This window comes from Meleagris gallopavo, chromosome 1 (assembly GCF_905368555.1).
Source record: "Meleagris gallopavo chromosome 1, MGAL_WU_HG_1.1, whole genome shotgun sequence".
Taxonomy (NCBI): Eukaryota; Metazoa; Chordata; class Aves; order Galliformes; family Phasianidae; genus Meleagris; species Meleagris gallopavo.
The window spans coordinates 67,789,435-67,804,665 of NC_139404.1; the positions used below are offsets into that span (position 1 = coordinate 67,789,435).

At 36.0% G+C, this 15,231-nt stretch overlaps 1 protein-coding gene across 7 annotated transcripts in view; it reads right to left on the reverse strand.

Moving 5' to 3' along the window:
- PACSIN2 (protein kinase C and casein kinase substrate in neurons 2) overlaps positions 1-15,231 on the reverse strand; it is a 62,199-nt gene that overhangs the window by 5,281 nt on the left and 41,687 nt on the right. For 5 of the 7 annotated variants that reach the window (XM_085232355.1, XM_085232366.1, XM_085232381.1 and 2 more), the window contains 8 exons: positions 13,711-13,867; positions 12,701-12,936; positions 11,913-12,068; positions 10,737-10,912; positions 8,864-8,984; positions 6,740-6,864; positions 6,064-6,180; positions 4,946-5,142 (listed from right to left, as the gene is read on the reverse strand). In XM_085232355.1, the coding sequence (XP_085088481.1) occupies positions 4,946-5,142; positions 6,064-6,180; positions 6,740-6,864; positions 8,864-8,984; positions 10,737-10,912; positions 11,913-12,068; positions 12,701-12,936; positions 13,711-13,867 (1,285 nt within the window). The remainder of the gene's footprint in view (positions 1-4,945; positions 5,143-6,063; positions 6,181-6,739; positions 6,865-8,863; positions 8,985-10,736; positions 10,913-11,912; positions 12,069-12,700; positions 12,937-13,710; positions 13,868-15,231) is intronic. The other 2 variants (XM_085232398.1, XM_085232408.1) reach the window with 2 other exon arrangements.

Genomic DNA, 15,231 nt, shown 5'->3' on the forward strand with positions numbered 1-15,231 from the left:
ATTTCAAAAAGGCAAACAGCATTTTAAACAAACTAAAGAATGCCATTTTTTAACTTATATATGATGTTATTTTACTAGAAGGTCAAAGGCTCACGTATAGCTAAAGATAGATGGTGAGGGATCTGGAGCACAAGGTTTACAAGGAGGAGCTGAGGGAGCTGGGACTGTTCAGTCTGGAGAAGAGAAGACTCAGGGGTAACCTTATCGCTGTCTATAACTACTTGAAGGGAGATTGTAGTGAGGTGGGAGACAGTCTTTTCTTCCATGTAACTAGAGATAGGACTAGAGGGAATGGCCTCAAGTTGTGCCAGGGGAGATTCAGGTTGGACATTAGGAAATACTTCTCTGAGAAGACACTGGAACAGGCTGCCCAGGGAGGTAGTGGAGTCACTGCCACTGGAGGTGTTCAAGAAATGTTTAGACACTGTACTGAGAGATGTGGTTTAATGGGCAATACTGGTGACAAATGGACAGCTGAAATGGATGATCTTAAAGGTCTCTTTCAACCTTGGTGATTCTATGATATGAACAGTCAAAGATAGTTGTGGATAGTACTACTACCTCTAAGCAAACAGAATAATCCTGTTGCTCCTACCACAACAAAAGGTCAGCACAAATGAAATAAATATTTCATTAGGCTTACTATCAATATATACTTATCTTAAGAGCTGGTGAAAGATAAGAACATATTACAAAATGACATAGTTAAGAATTCTCTTAAGTAATTCTTGCTGCTTTCCAGTATTACACTACTAGGTTGTGATGCGGGAGAATTTAAAAGAACCTTTTATATATATATATATATATATATATATATATATATATATATATGAACTCTATCACATCTCTTCTTTCCTCATCTTTCTTTTAACACCTACCTTTACACTGTTGGAAGTTGGTGCAGAATTGTAGGTGTAAAAAAAGTTAATCAAGAACTTGTTTCCTAACTTGAATAGCAAGAGCTAACACTGAATATCCATTCAGGTATTTATGAACTATAAAATAGCCTCATTGTGCACCTCTAATCTTCTGCATTCTCAGGAAATACTTAGGCATTAGTCTGCAGACTTCAAGATGCTATACATGAGCAAATGAACATCCACCTCAGCAAAAAGTTTACCAGGCAAATAAAAGGCCACATCACCTGAATTATTTTTGCACAGACAACTTCCTTGAGTCAAATTATTTCCATAGATACATGGGATTATATTAACCCATCTCTAATGGTTATAAATACACAAAGTATTACAGAAGTCTTAGTATATTTAGGAGAGCAAAAACTAGCCTAGACAGTATATATTGTAGAAATGGAACAAGCATCATAATACATCTTCTATAATTGCTCTCTTATCTATAAAAGGTTAAAACTTCACCTGTGAAGAAGGATTCAGAGGTCCTTGTGGACAACAAGTTGGCTGTGAGCCAGCAGTGTGCTCTTGTGACCAAGGCCAATGGCACTCAGGAGTGGATTTAAAAGAACATGGCCAGCAGATTGAGGGGGGTGATTCTCCTACTCCGCTCTGCCCTGGTGAACCTACATCTACTGTACTGTGTCCAGTTCTGGGCTCTTCAGTTCAAAAAATACTGAGTATCCCCTAAAGAGAGTCCAGTAGAAGGGCACAAAGATGACTCAGGGGCCTGCATTATCTCCTGTACGAGGAATGGCTGAGACCTGGGACTCTTAGCCATCCCAGGAGCCCTCAGGAAAAATGTAAGGTGATCTCCTCACTGTTCGTAAATATCTGAAGTGCAGGAGTCAAGTGGGTGGGTCAGGCTCTTTTCTGTGGTGTGCAGTGACAGAACAAAGGGCAACAGGCAAAAAACTTGAACATCAGAAGTTCCAAACAACCACGAGGAAGAATTTCTTTACTGTAAGGACGACAGAGCACTGGAACAGGCTGCCCAGAGAGGTTGTAGCCTCCTTCTCTGGAGACTTTCAGGATCTGCCTGGACCTTTCCTATGCAACTTACTGTAGAGAACCTGCTTTAGCAGAAGGGTTAGATTTGAACTCCAGAAGTCCCTTCGAAACCCTACAATTCTGTGATTCTGGGATCTCTAGTTTGTGAGTATATCAGATAATAAAAGAAAGCTATGAACAAATACCTGACTTATGGAGATATTTTGCAAAATTTTAAACCAGTGACCTTGGAGGTTTATTAAAAGTATTATCACTTTTGGCAATCATATGCACAACAGGATTATAACAGAAAGAGTCTTTACAAATGCAAGGAAGATAGCATGTATACTAACACATTTTGACAACACTGCCTGGTCTACATTTACTGTAGCTATTTAGTCTCAGCCATGGCAGAAAACTAGACATGCTAAATGGTCATGTTCCCTGCAGTTATACGATTATAAAACCTCTCATAAAATATGGGTAAAGTTATTCCTCCTCTTTGGAAGCCTACCATATTTGCTTACCAAGAGAACAAAAGCTGATAACAACAACAAAAAAAACCTGATGTGTAACATATTCCACTAATGAAAAGGAGAGTTTCAAGACTATAGAAAAAACAGTACATTTGATGGACACTGCACAAAGCCTATGTATTACAGCATGTGGCTAGAAGTGATCACAAAAGCTTTGTAGGCAAATTCTTTGAATACCTAAGGAAATTCCTCTGGAGAATATCCTCATACATTAAAACAGATCCCTAACATGCATTAATTGCCTGCTGACAGCTTCTTACGACTCCAGGCATAGTCTGCATAGGAACATAGGAATAGAACACATTTTAAACTGGCTCCTGCCTGATCCAGTCTATTGTACACTCAGTGTAAACCTAGTCACTTCAATATTTGTGTCTAAAAAAATGAATGAAAAAAAAAAAGTTTGACTTCAGGCATTCTGTAATTCTTCCCCTGTAAAGGAGGTTCATAGCCTAGCATGATCCCTCTCTTCTGATTGATAAAATCATGATCTGCTGTTATAATGTTTTTTAATGCTCTTCCTTCAAAGGTATTAAGCAGTTTTTAAGTTAAGTCTAAATACTCCTCTTACTGTTCATACTTGTACTTTATTTCTACAGGCCTCACATTGAGAGCCACTTCATTCAAGTAGTTTAATACAAATCTAACAGCTGGTACTAAATGTACAGAATGTTTAATTTTATATTTAACCATTACGTCCATGTGTAAAAACATTGCATGGTTCTGTCATGGAAAATCTTTGTTATTGTAAACCTTTGGAATGCCAGAATGGCTTGACAGGTACAATACATAAATTTCAAGAAGGTTAACTTATTTCCATCCCCCTCCAAGAAAAAAAATGAACAGTCAAAGTCTACAGAATGAACAGTAGTTTTAGCTTCTGTGCATTTCAGAGAAAGCTCCAGATGTTTAGTTACTACTATCCTTCTGTCAGTGCACAATTTAACAAAGTTAAAAGCCAACCAATTTCTCTTCTTTCAAAGTCCAAATTATTTGTCTACAAAGATAAGCCAAAGATGTAAAGTTTTACTATTAAAAGAGGGGAGAAGAGAGTGAACAGACAGTCTCACCAGGGTTATGGGACTTGTTTATTCATAAAAACATTTCCATCTACATGCAGCTCTGAGCACCACCTTTCTCCATATGCAAAATGGAATACTAACAGTTCACTGATAAGCACTACATCACTGTCTTATTTAAAATAGGAACTTTCAGCTCTAACATCCAACACCCACTGCAGATGAAATAGCGTAATTCTTATGAATACTGAAGGGAAAGTGGAATGAAGTTTTCTTAGACATTTTATCACTTGAATCCTCTTTGTCTTCTGCAACTGTGCTAGCTTAGAGAAGGGAGCAAGTGACAAGCAAAGGTGAAAGGAGTAGACTGACAATCTAATCAATCTCACTTTTACAAACTGAAGTTCTGTTAATCTACTATGAAAAAAACCATCTTATTCTGGAGTTCCTGTTTACCGTGTGCAGTTTGAGGCAAAACAAGATAGATACCGGAGCTCAAAAAGTGCAGATTTTGCCTTCCACCAATACAGGGTGCTGCCTCTGGGTTGGTCAGATTATGAAAAACACTTGAAGTCTCCTATTAAAGGCTGAGGAAGACACCCAGGCACTCACTCAGCACGCAACTGCAGGTAGCCCAAAATGAAGACAGCAGCATTCATGGTATACAATCATCATAACCCTGTGTGAAATTTGTAAGGGTGGAAAGATGTAACTGGGAAACTGTCACATGTGTCTCTCCAGTCCACTGTCTGTATTTTGTTTTCTCAACTCCTACAATCAAGTAAAATGACTCAAAGGAAATAAAACATCTCAAGAAGGGAGATGTCCAGACAGTGTACTCTAATATAAGGCAAGCAACAAAACCAAGTAAACAAGTAAAACACAGTAGGGCTACTGTGTGTAGATATGCTGAGGAGTGTTGAAGGAGAAAATGTTTATCAATCTATGACTAAGTATTCAGCTTAAAAAAACAACAACAACCACAACAACACCACCACCACCACCACCTTAGCGGTGTAGGAAATAAGAGGCCAAAAAGTGGATGCTCCCAGTTTAGACAGGAAAAAAAATATCAGTTGATTAGATATTATTTTAAGATGCATAGCTGTAGCCTTTTCCTTTAAATAACATCTTTGTAGGGCTGGCATTTATAGACAGCTAAAAGCAGCAGCTGTTACTGTCATCAGCTAGGAAAAGGAGAAAAAGTAATCAACTGCAGCTCCCTGTTTTATTTAACACAAAATGGTAAAAAGAATATCCCAAACAGATACATTCCAATACATTCCAAACAGATTACAAGTCAGTACTTTCAAACATGTGATAGCAAGAAGCACTATTAGGAGTGTGGGTTAGACAAGATCCTGTAGGTGGAGTTGTACATTCAGAGGGACAGGTGATTACAGAAAAAAAAGGAAATGCTCTGGAGTAAAAGTCCTTAGTTGCCCCATTTCTCCTTTTGATGAAGTGCTTTAAGTGCACACTGTAAACTTACCTGCTTTAAAGCTGAGTTCATCTTGCTCTTGGCCCTCGTAGTCATAGAGTGCACGCACTCTCACCTCCATTGCAGGAGAAGTATCTTCATCAAATGGATTGGTGTCTCCATTTGCATCAGTGGAAGAAAAGGGATTGTTGGACTCTTCATCAGACCAATCGGTAGGGTAGCTTTGGTTTTTTTCATAGCTGCTAACACTAAAAACAGATTTTTAAATTACTTTTTCCTGCTCTTACACTAAGAGACTAGAAGTATCCCTGAGATATCAGTTTCCTTAGTTAAGCTTAAACTTCTCTGTTAAAGCTTGGCTTTGAAAATTTCTCTCTGCTTATCTACCTTTAGCTGGCAATATCTTATTCAGAAAAAAAACCCACATTCTTAGAATATATTCAAAGTTAAAAAAATAAAAAATAAAAAGAAAAAAAAACAGAAATCGAAGACAACTTTCCTATAAACTCCATGAAATTTCTCTAACAAGAAATCTGTAGAATCTATGATATTATTTACTCTAGAAAGCTAAAAGCTGTGAAGGTAGTACATAAGAGGAACTAGGTATTTAAATTGCATTCAAAATCTCTTTCACTCCTCTGTGCACCCCTTACAATTTATTTTAACTTTTTGTATGTTGCAATCCACCAATATAAAAGCGACAACTTGATCATTTAAAGAAGAGTTCACTGCTGAGTACGTGCATGTCATTTAAGACAGTGATATCCTTAGGCAGGCATAATGGAGCAAAAGACAGTGGTTTGAAAAGGTCCTAAACAAAAAGAAAGCTATCATAAAAGCAGACTTATGCACCAATAACACACATAGGAGTAAAGCTCCAAGAGCATTCTTGTTAGAAAAAAAAAAATCCACATTTTAAAAGACTGGTTTAGGAAGGAAAAAAACAACAGCAGTTCTGTTAGCAACTGCCGATAGGCCCAGTAGTTTCAAACCAAAGATCAGGGCAACAGATGCGGCATCTGTTAGGAGAGACAAGTTAGTTTACAGTGTAGCTTACAAAACCTCTCAAACAGACTTCATGCACCCACCAGCATAGCGTTATAGAAACTGAAAATTGAAAACCCTGGATAGAGAAAGTGTAAAAACAATTAAAACAACTTTTCACCAACTTTTTGATCTTATTGTCCTCCTTTTCACTGACAGTACTCCCAGTATCTTCTTCATCTTCAAAGGGATTGTAACTTGATTGTACTGACTGCACTGTGTTACTCTGGACACTAAGACTGCTAATTTGGAAAAGAAAGAGCATTATGGTGACCCTATCTGTTTAAGAGGACACGAATTAGTGTTTTTACCACTAAGTAAATTTTTAGTAGACCCTTTCTTCAGCCATAAAAAAAAACAACAAAAAGAACAACAACAAAGGTAGCATAAGACCCAAGAAAGTTCTGACAGTCCCACAATATTATACACTCCTCCAGAACTAGAAACATTGCTTTCTAAGGAAGCTGCTGTTAACAGCCATGGACTAACAGCATCCAGACTGGTGAAGTCACTAAGCATTTTGCAAGCTAAGATTTCAAAGAAAAATTGTCATTTCTACAGATAGAAAAATAGCAACAGACCAACCATCCAATCAGCTACACAGTTCAGTTTCTTATAATCCACAGCGGAGAGACAAATGTAAAATGGAGAATTAATCACCAAAATCTTTTTGTGAGCTGCAGAAAGCTATTTTAAGAACGCTCACAGACAAGTAACATTTAATTGGCCAGTGGCTTTTTGATCCTATGTCTCTGTTATCTTAAATAACTAAAATAACTAAAAAATAATTTAAAAAAATACCTGCTATGTTTGTTAGGCTGTGAAACTTGATCTCCTGTCTGATTAATACCAGTCAGAGTCACTCCATCAGAAGCTTTCTTCTTTTCTCTTCTGCTGAGAGTGCGATTCAGATCTGCAGACCACTCCTATCAACGAATGTAAAAAGTGATTGAGAAATGTAATTGCCACATTTAATTTTTCAGACTGTGTTATGAAACATACATTTATACAGCCTTACAAATAGTTACTGTAAAGATAAGTTACTCTACATGTTTTGGTATAGTCCTCATCTAGTTCCTATCTTAGCAATGCAAACAAATCTTTACTACTCACAAATCCCAAAGTGACCTGTACTTCCCTGCTTAACATTCTGCACACCTTGAAAAGACTTAAAATACCAGACATCTGGTAGAGAACTGGAGAAATCAAAGGAATTGCTCAGTGCAACTCTTTAAAAGTTGTATTGAGAGCATTTACTGTTTCAAGTAATGCCAAGACATCTGGCTTTTTAAAATTAAATTTTAGGTTTACCTTTTGAAGTATTACTACTAGTATTAGTCTACTTTAAGATACAAGTTTACTTCTCAAGAAGTGCTGCAGGATTGACCTACAATGGAGTTCATTTTTCAACTCACTGTATATAACTTCTCCTGTCCCTAAAATGCGAATGAGTCCTTAGGGTATTGCACTCAAATATTTTGTCCTTAAAAGCCAACCAAAAGAGCTCAAATCAACACAACTGTTGACAGGACTCATGATGTCATTTGTTAAGTATCCCCTCCTTGATCTTCTGAATCACTGAGAAGTTTCAGAAGGCAGATGAACAGGCATGATGAGACCTACACAGAAGTTATACCTTTCAAGTCAACTAGGCCACATACAGATATAAAGCAGAGAACAGAGAGTAAACTGGACACAAGCAAATATCCTATGCTTAGACATGTTTCATCTCAGAAAACATGTTAAAAGTTAAAAATTTAGGAGATGGTTTACTATCCAAAAGATAAACTATGAGATATTAAGAAGAAAATGAAGTTTTTGTGAGATGCTATTACTACTTGTTTATACAAGTAGCATGATCAGTCATGAGTGATTTCTGGCCAACTTTTCAGACGTACCTCTTTATTTTAATCTCTTACAAATACATATGGATTTCAGAGTTACCAAAATATAAAGATCACTGACCTAAGTACATTTGTACTTTATAATGACATTTCATATTCATTTGATCATGACTTTTGTTTTTTACTTACATCATCCTTGTAGCGTGCAAGTGAAAAAACACTTGATTAGAAAAATAGTAACATCGGAATTTCATGTATTAATTATGATGTTAATGAAAATGGATGCTATTTCCCCACACAGCACTAACTGTAGTTCAGTGTTTCAGGCAAAGAAATTCTGCAGTACTAATACGAGCTTTCTTCCCCAAACCTTAAAATTAGAAGTTATTGAACGTTCACTTTACACTCAATAACTGAAGTTTCCATTCCATTAATTGAATGCCCAGAAATTATTTCAATTGAACTTATGATTCTATACAGAAATTCATTCCAATACCAGCCTTTTGATAATCTGCTAGTATGATTCTGCACTGACAGAATTTGGAACTTGTTTCTTGTAAGCTAAGTTAGTGGAACACTCCTCAAAAGCTTCCCTTTTCCTTTCAAAACTGAATCCAGCAATAAAATAACTGGTGCAATATTATGTTTTTAATATAGTGGTACGAGAAAAACTAGTTCAAGACTTCTACATTTTCAGAATCAATTTGAAATATTTTAACTATTTCAACAGTCTTTGCTGTCTACTCAATAACAAGGAAATTCCAATTTAAGTCTGACACCAAAAGGGAGAATCACATACTAATAACTTCAGTAATGACTTCATTTTAAAAGAAAAAGTCTGCTTTTACCTCTCTACTCTTTAAATAGGTATTTGATATAATCACCTCCAAAAATAGAGGCTGAGGGAACCCAACAGAAATAAAGAAAAGAAAAATTATTAAGATAACAAAATTAACTGCTAGAAGTTGTTCGAGTCTAAGAGTCTCACCAGAAAGGAACATGTCAAAAAGGAAACTGGCAAAGGAAAAAAAAAAAAAAAGAACATAAAAACAAGTGTGGGTTTTCCATACTCTGATCTTACCTCAAACTGAGGCCAATTCATTGACATCCCTGGACCCTGATTAGCTCTGAACCACCGCAAGTCTTCAACAGCATCTGCAGTTTTTATGTTCTGTTCCAGTTCACGGTAGATATTTTTGTAACTGCAAAACAAATTTGTCTTCAAATTCAGCACAAATGTAGAAACGTGGCAAATTCCCTAGACTCATTTATATTATATATGCATTTACATATATATATATATATATATATGTATTGGAAAAAACACTGCAAGACAGACTTTAAAACTGTGGGACAGACTCAGTAACTGCCTGTAAAAAACAGTGAAATAACATCCTTATTTGAAAGATGGATTATTACTCTCTTGTAAAGTATCTTAAATAGTTGTCAGTAAATGTAGTACTTAATTCAGAATGTATTTAAATTACAAAATGTCTACCTTGAACTTTTTTGAATTTAAAAGCTTGCCTACAAGGTAGTAGTAACTGTATTCAGTGTTAACTTCACAGCATTCTGTGTGGAGCCTGGAGTTGGACTTGACGATCCTTATAGGCCCCTTCCAACTCTAGGTATTCTGCAATTCTGTGAAATTCCTGTCTTAATCCAATTAGACTTATAATTCATTATGAAAATAGAAGTCTCCAACCTGAAGCAGAGTTAAATGAGTTAAAAAGACACGTAAGAAAATGTGTATTTCTTATACCTGCTAACAGCTGTTTAGATACTGTGATCTTAATAACGACACTATTTACATAAAATATCAAATGCTATATAAAAGAACCTTGCTGCATCTGCTCATATTTTGGTCTAATTCTTCTTCATTTAAGTCGAACTCTGTTATGATGAAGGATTACACAGAATAGAAGTCATGCTGCAGATACGACTCTGATCCCCTGTCCTAAATCACACATGTGACATGCTTGCTCTACAGACCGACTACAAATATAACAGGCTTCTTTTTCAACAAAAGGATCAATATGGTATAATATGGAACCCAGATGAAGAAGTGTTAATACAACAGATACAAGGTCTTAAAAGTGATGCAGAACTATGAGTCCATTGACAAGCTAAAGGGATTTTAGTGAAACCCTACCAGACCACAGCACACAAACTCTAGAATTATAAGAGCTTCTCTGGAATAATGCCTCCTATTTTATGTTGATTTGAGGCATCAGAGGTGAATGTTGATGGTATAACAGTAGAGGCTGAACCTTCCCACCAATATTCCCTTACATTTTGTTGCTTTGTGACAAATGGCAGCAGAGGGACAGTCGGACAAAATGGTGTTTGACATGCGTGCATGAAGCAAAGGGAAGCCACTGAATTACTCCATATAGAAAAAATGCCATTGACTTTCATTGATGCTTGCTGAACATTTATGGAGACCAAACAGTGGATGTGAGCACAGTGTGGTGGTGAGTGGTGGCTTTCAGCAGTGGTGACAGCAACAGTGGTACACCTTTGCTGGTACAGATTTTCATGAGCACAGCATGCACACTCTTGTTCACCACTGGCAAAAAACACACAGCTAGGTGGTGACTGTGCTGAAAAAGTGTTTTGTAGCTCAGAATTTGCTCTACCAAATAGTGGTTTATTGTGTTCTTTTTAGCTGTTGCAGTTTCCATAGAAATAAATAGGAGGCATTACTTTTGGAGCGACCTACATATATCAACAGTGAGAGTTTACCCGTTCATTTAGTATCTCTGAAGATAACTAGCAAATGCTAGAGATAGATGTTAACCAGATCTCAGACAAGACAAAAAGATAACATATTCCACTTTTAGTAAATTGAGCAACTAAAATTAAGTCAGATTTTAAACCGACCTACTTGAAGCATGGATTATTTTTTGCTCAGAAGTATTAAGCACTAATTTTGAAGTCTTGCACAGTTTTACCTTGCAACATTAGACAAGTCAAGGTGTTTCTGAACTTCCAGTAACACTTCTCGAAAGAAACGTAAGCGTTTTTCCTCAAACTGCTGACACTGTTCAAATACCTGCTCCATGTTTTCCATGTACTGAGGAGTGGCATTATCTAATTCTTTCAGTGATTTTTCGTATTTTTCTTTTGTCTGAGGTAGAAGGAATAAAAAAAAAAAATCAGTTAGCAATATTTTTATTACAGTCCTACGAGACCCACAAATATAGTAATAGGCAAGACCTGGACTAAAATACACCATATCACATTCTCTCCGCATTACCACCAGTACCTGTTTGATCATGATGAGAGCTACCTAACAAAATAACAAAACAATTCCAATAAAGGCCTAAGCTTCCTCTCCAGCTTCTTAAAAGAAATCATGAAAAACATTAATATAATCTTAAAGATAAAAAACAAAGAAGGCATTTAGTATAAGAGTAAGTGGTCTTTCAATTTACAGGGTCTCTTAGTTAAAGATCTCCAAATAATTTCAAAGTGTTAGCATTTCCCCTTCAGCAGTTTACGTAGTTCACTGTGAGTTACAAACAGAAAAAGGTGTAATTGCATACATTCCTGTGAACGTAAGTCACAAATCTAGCGAGCTCAGCTAACAAACAGAATTTTGGACTCTAGATTAACTTATAGCAGTAGTCCAGAGATATTAAGAGATCCCACCAAAGATAATGTTGGCCATCCAGATCACAGACCAACATCACAAAGGGATTTTTTTTTTTTTTTTTTTCAAAAAAAAAAGTCACATCTACTGTATTTAAATAGACTGCATCAGCTCCATTTCCTTCAATAACAATTTTTAAGTAGTACACATTGCACAGTCAGGAATGACGACAACTTTAGATGCCAGCACACTTTAAGCATCTATCTCATGTTCTCTCAAATGAAATAACACAGTCCTCACTACCAAATATGACTAACTCTTGTATTATTCTGTTTCTTTCCCTACTCAAAGTACCTAGGTAAAATACAGGTTATATTATCTGTTCTTCACAAATGAACATAGCAATGACACGCTCTGTCAAAAATCCCAAATTCTGGCATAGGACCATAACAGACTAAGCTGTGCTGCAGTCTACAGCACATTCAGGAGGAAAAAAAAAATTTTTAGATATTGACAAGCTATATATTAGTCATACCTTTAGTACATCTTGTTTGCTTCTCTCCACTTTGTCTTGTAATTTCTTGAGTTGTTCAGGATTTAATGCTGGATCAGCTTTGCTATTTGTCTCTCTAGATATAGCCAGTTTCTCCTCTTTACAGGCTGCATGGTATGCTTTCTTTGCAGCTTCCACCTAAAAAGAAGATTTGAACCTCTACATCTGTGACACTTTATACAACAACTGTGATGGTTTTGTTTCAGTATGGTTTTTTTTGTTTGGTTTGGGTTTTTTTTGGTACACTTCTTATTTAAGCCAAGGATCGAACACTACACAATAATCAATGTAAGAAAATTATTATAGTACTTTGAAATCAACATATTTCACCATACAACAAATATCACTTATAAAAGCTTAGAGAAGTGAAGAAAGGCTCAAGAAAGGTTTACAGGAAATCTCAAGTACAACAATTTTTCCTCATGCCCATGTTCCTCTGCTCCCCTTCTTCTACAAACCTGTTATTTAAGAACGTTGCAGGACGAGGAGAAAATTTGCAAACACTTTTCCCCTGATCATTTCTTTCCAGTGCATGGGACCAGATATTACTGAAATAACTTAAATTCCACTTTTTCCAGATTTTCAGTGAAGACATGAAGATTAAGAGAGACCAAAAGAAAATACTTATTTTCAGAAGAGGACAGAAAGCAAGAGATGTTTTTGAGAAAGGAGGGTCCAGCAGAGAAAATAGGGAGTTTACTCCCTTACAGAGATTTGAGACATTAATATATTGTAACACAAGATATCTAATACATAATCTACTGCTGTACCTCTTTCAGCTTTTTTGCCCAAGGTTTCTGAGCTTTCCTAAATCCATCTTCTGCTTCTTTGGTTTCCTTAAATCCTCCCATCATTTGCTTATGAAAGGCTTCCTTCTGCCAGTTCTTGATTTTTTCAAAGTCTTCATTCATCAGTGAACCTTTTACTTCTAGATGTAGTTCACTCACTTTTTCAGCTTCTGACATAAAAGCACACCAAGCCCTTTCTACTGTTCCATACTGTGGGCCTAAACACAACAGAAAGTGTCATTCTCAATAACCATCACCCACATGGAACTCATATTCCCAAGAGACTACCTGAAGCTATTGACTTACACTCATTTCTAAATACGAATTCCTAGATAATTATGCAAATCTAGAAAAGGGATTTTTTTTTTTTAAAGATACTTTTAGAATATAACATGTTAAAATCATACTTAAATAATATTCATTTAGTCTGGCCTGCATCTCCCTAAACCGCAAGTGCCGATATTACACTTACTAGCTCCTCTCTGAACTGCCTTCAGTTTCTCAACATACTTTTTGAAGCACGGACAACCAGGAAAAGAAAAGCTAACTCAGAAAATACTAAAATGCTAAAAGATCAGTTTTTCATTAAAACACTACTTTTCTATTATTGATTCCCCAACAACCACTGACACCTTTTTAGACAGACATATTTTTCAAATAGCGTGTTCTCTACCATTATTTACCTAGAAACAGCTAATGTGTAGAACTGAATTTATTTGGATACATTGACATTGGAAGCAATATTACCTTCTTCCATAAGAAAACAGCAAATTAGAAAAGAGCTAAGTTTTTGTCTTTCGTGTTTTTTTGTTTGTTTTGCTTTGTCTTAATCAAGGAAAGCTTGATCTTTGAAAGACTCATTTGTTACACTACTGAGCCATTTGCAAAGGTTCCATTTAAGCTAAACATTTCTACTTTCAACTTACCAAGAAGATTCAATTTTTTTTTTCTATTTGAGAAATCTTTCAGAGTTCAAAATGAGGATGTATTACCTTTTTCCACAAGCTGTTTCCATCTCTTTGCCCATTCTGTAAGTTGTTGAGCATAGACCTTCTCTATCCGTGCACGTTCATGAATACAATTCATGAGATCATTGCAAAGTCTGTGACCATCATCGATTCTCTTTACTGTCCGCTTGTAATTTCCAACCTATAGAGAAACAAACACTTAGCAATTCCTGCTTGAAACATCTGAAAGCAAGGTAAATCTCTAATACACATACAGCAACAGTACAAGGATAATCTGCTATCAGAAATTCAACAATTATACCACCCAGTATTTTCAATTAATCTTAAAACCTAACTTATATAAGATATTAGAAATATCTTAGACCATTGTAGTATGGTCTGCAAGGAAGATGCTGGAAGTTCCCTGAAAGAGCAACACAAAGCTGACAAGTTGTCCTGTAGAAAAAAAAGGTTATTAAAAAAGCAAGCTCATCATTCAGTAGACAGACAGTTCAGTCAGCAATGCAAATATAGCATTACAAAAGAACTTACACATTATTAGTCTTGCAGTGTAAGTATAGGTAATTGCCACAATAGTTATTAAGGAATTGTTTTGCATTATTACTGCTTGGCAATGCTTTAGATGGTCAAAATACTTGACGCAAGCACCGAAGAAGGAAAGAATCTATTTATTACTGAGTATCCTCATTTCACATTCCGTTTAATTAAGAGATTGATAAAACTGCAACAAGATACAAAGGAGTACTGTAAAACCTACACTGAACATTAAAGAGTTTCTGTTTTCTAAGAACACAGTATAGAAAAACACATCCACCGTGTAACCAGCAGAGATCAGAGGCACACTATATTACAGCTGTGCTTCAGTGTAGGTTGCAATTAGTTCAAAAGTATACTCTAGAACTTAATGTGGGCTCAGTGCTGACAGTGACTTAGAAGCTCCTATCCCTAGCATAAACATGAACATTTTAGAGAGGAAAAACTAGGACCCCATGTACAAGATGCAAAGGGATGAGATATGGAGAAAAATGTATGAACTTTCTTTATATAAATGGACACCTATTCATTTTTGTGTATTACCAACATTAAATAACCAATCTAAGTAATGGGAGGGGTGGATGGGGAAAAAGTGATACAGCTGACAAACTAGTATTTCCACTAGTTTCAAGGTCAGTCAGCTTCATTTCTGTAAACATTAAACAAAACATAAAAACTCAGGCAACAGAATTTGCACAGCCTATTAAATATTACAGTTAACTTCTTATCAGCCCAAACCACCTGACCAGAAAACTAAAAAAAAAAAAGATTAGCAGTGAAGTAGTAGGTCAAGCATTCAAATACTTGAAGCACATTTGCCATTTTTACATGAATCACATCTTAAGTGTGGGAAGCCATCCAACTTTCTAGCTCGTATTTATTCAGAATTTTGTCAGCAGATGCACATGCAAACCATCTGCTTCAGAAAAGCTTCTCAGAGTACAAAGGGAAATATTTTAATATTCTTAAGGAAAACTATATTAAGTGCTGGAAAAAATAAGTGGGACTTTA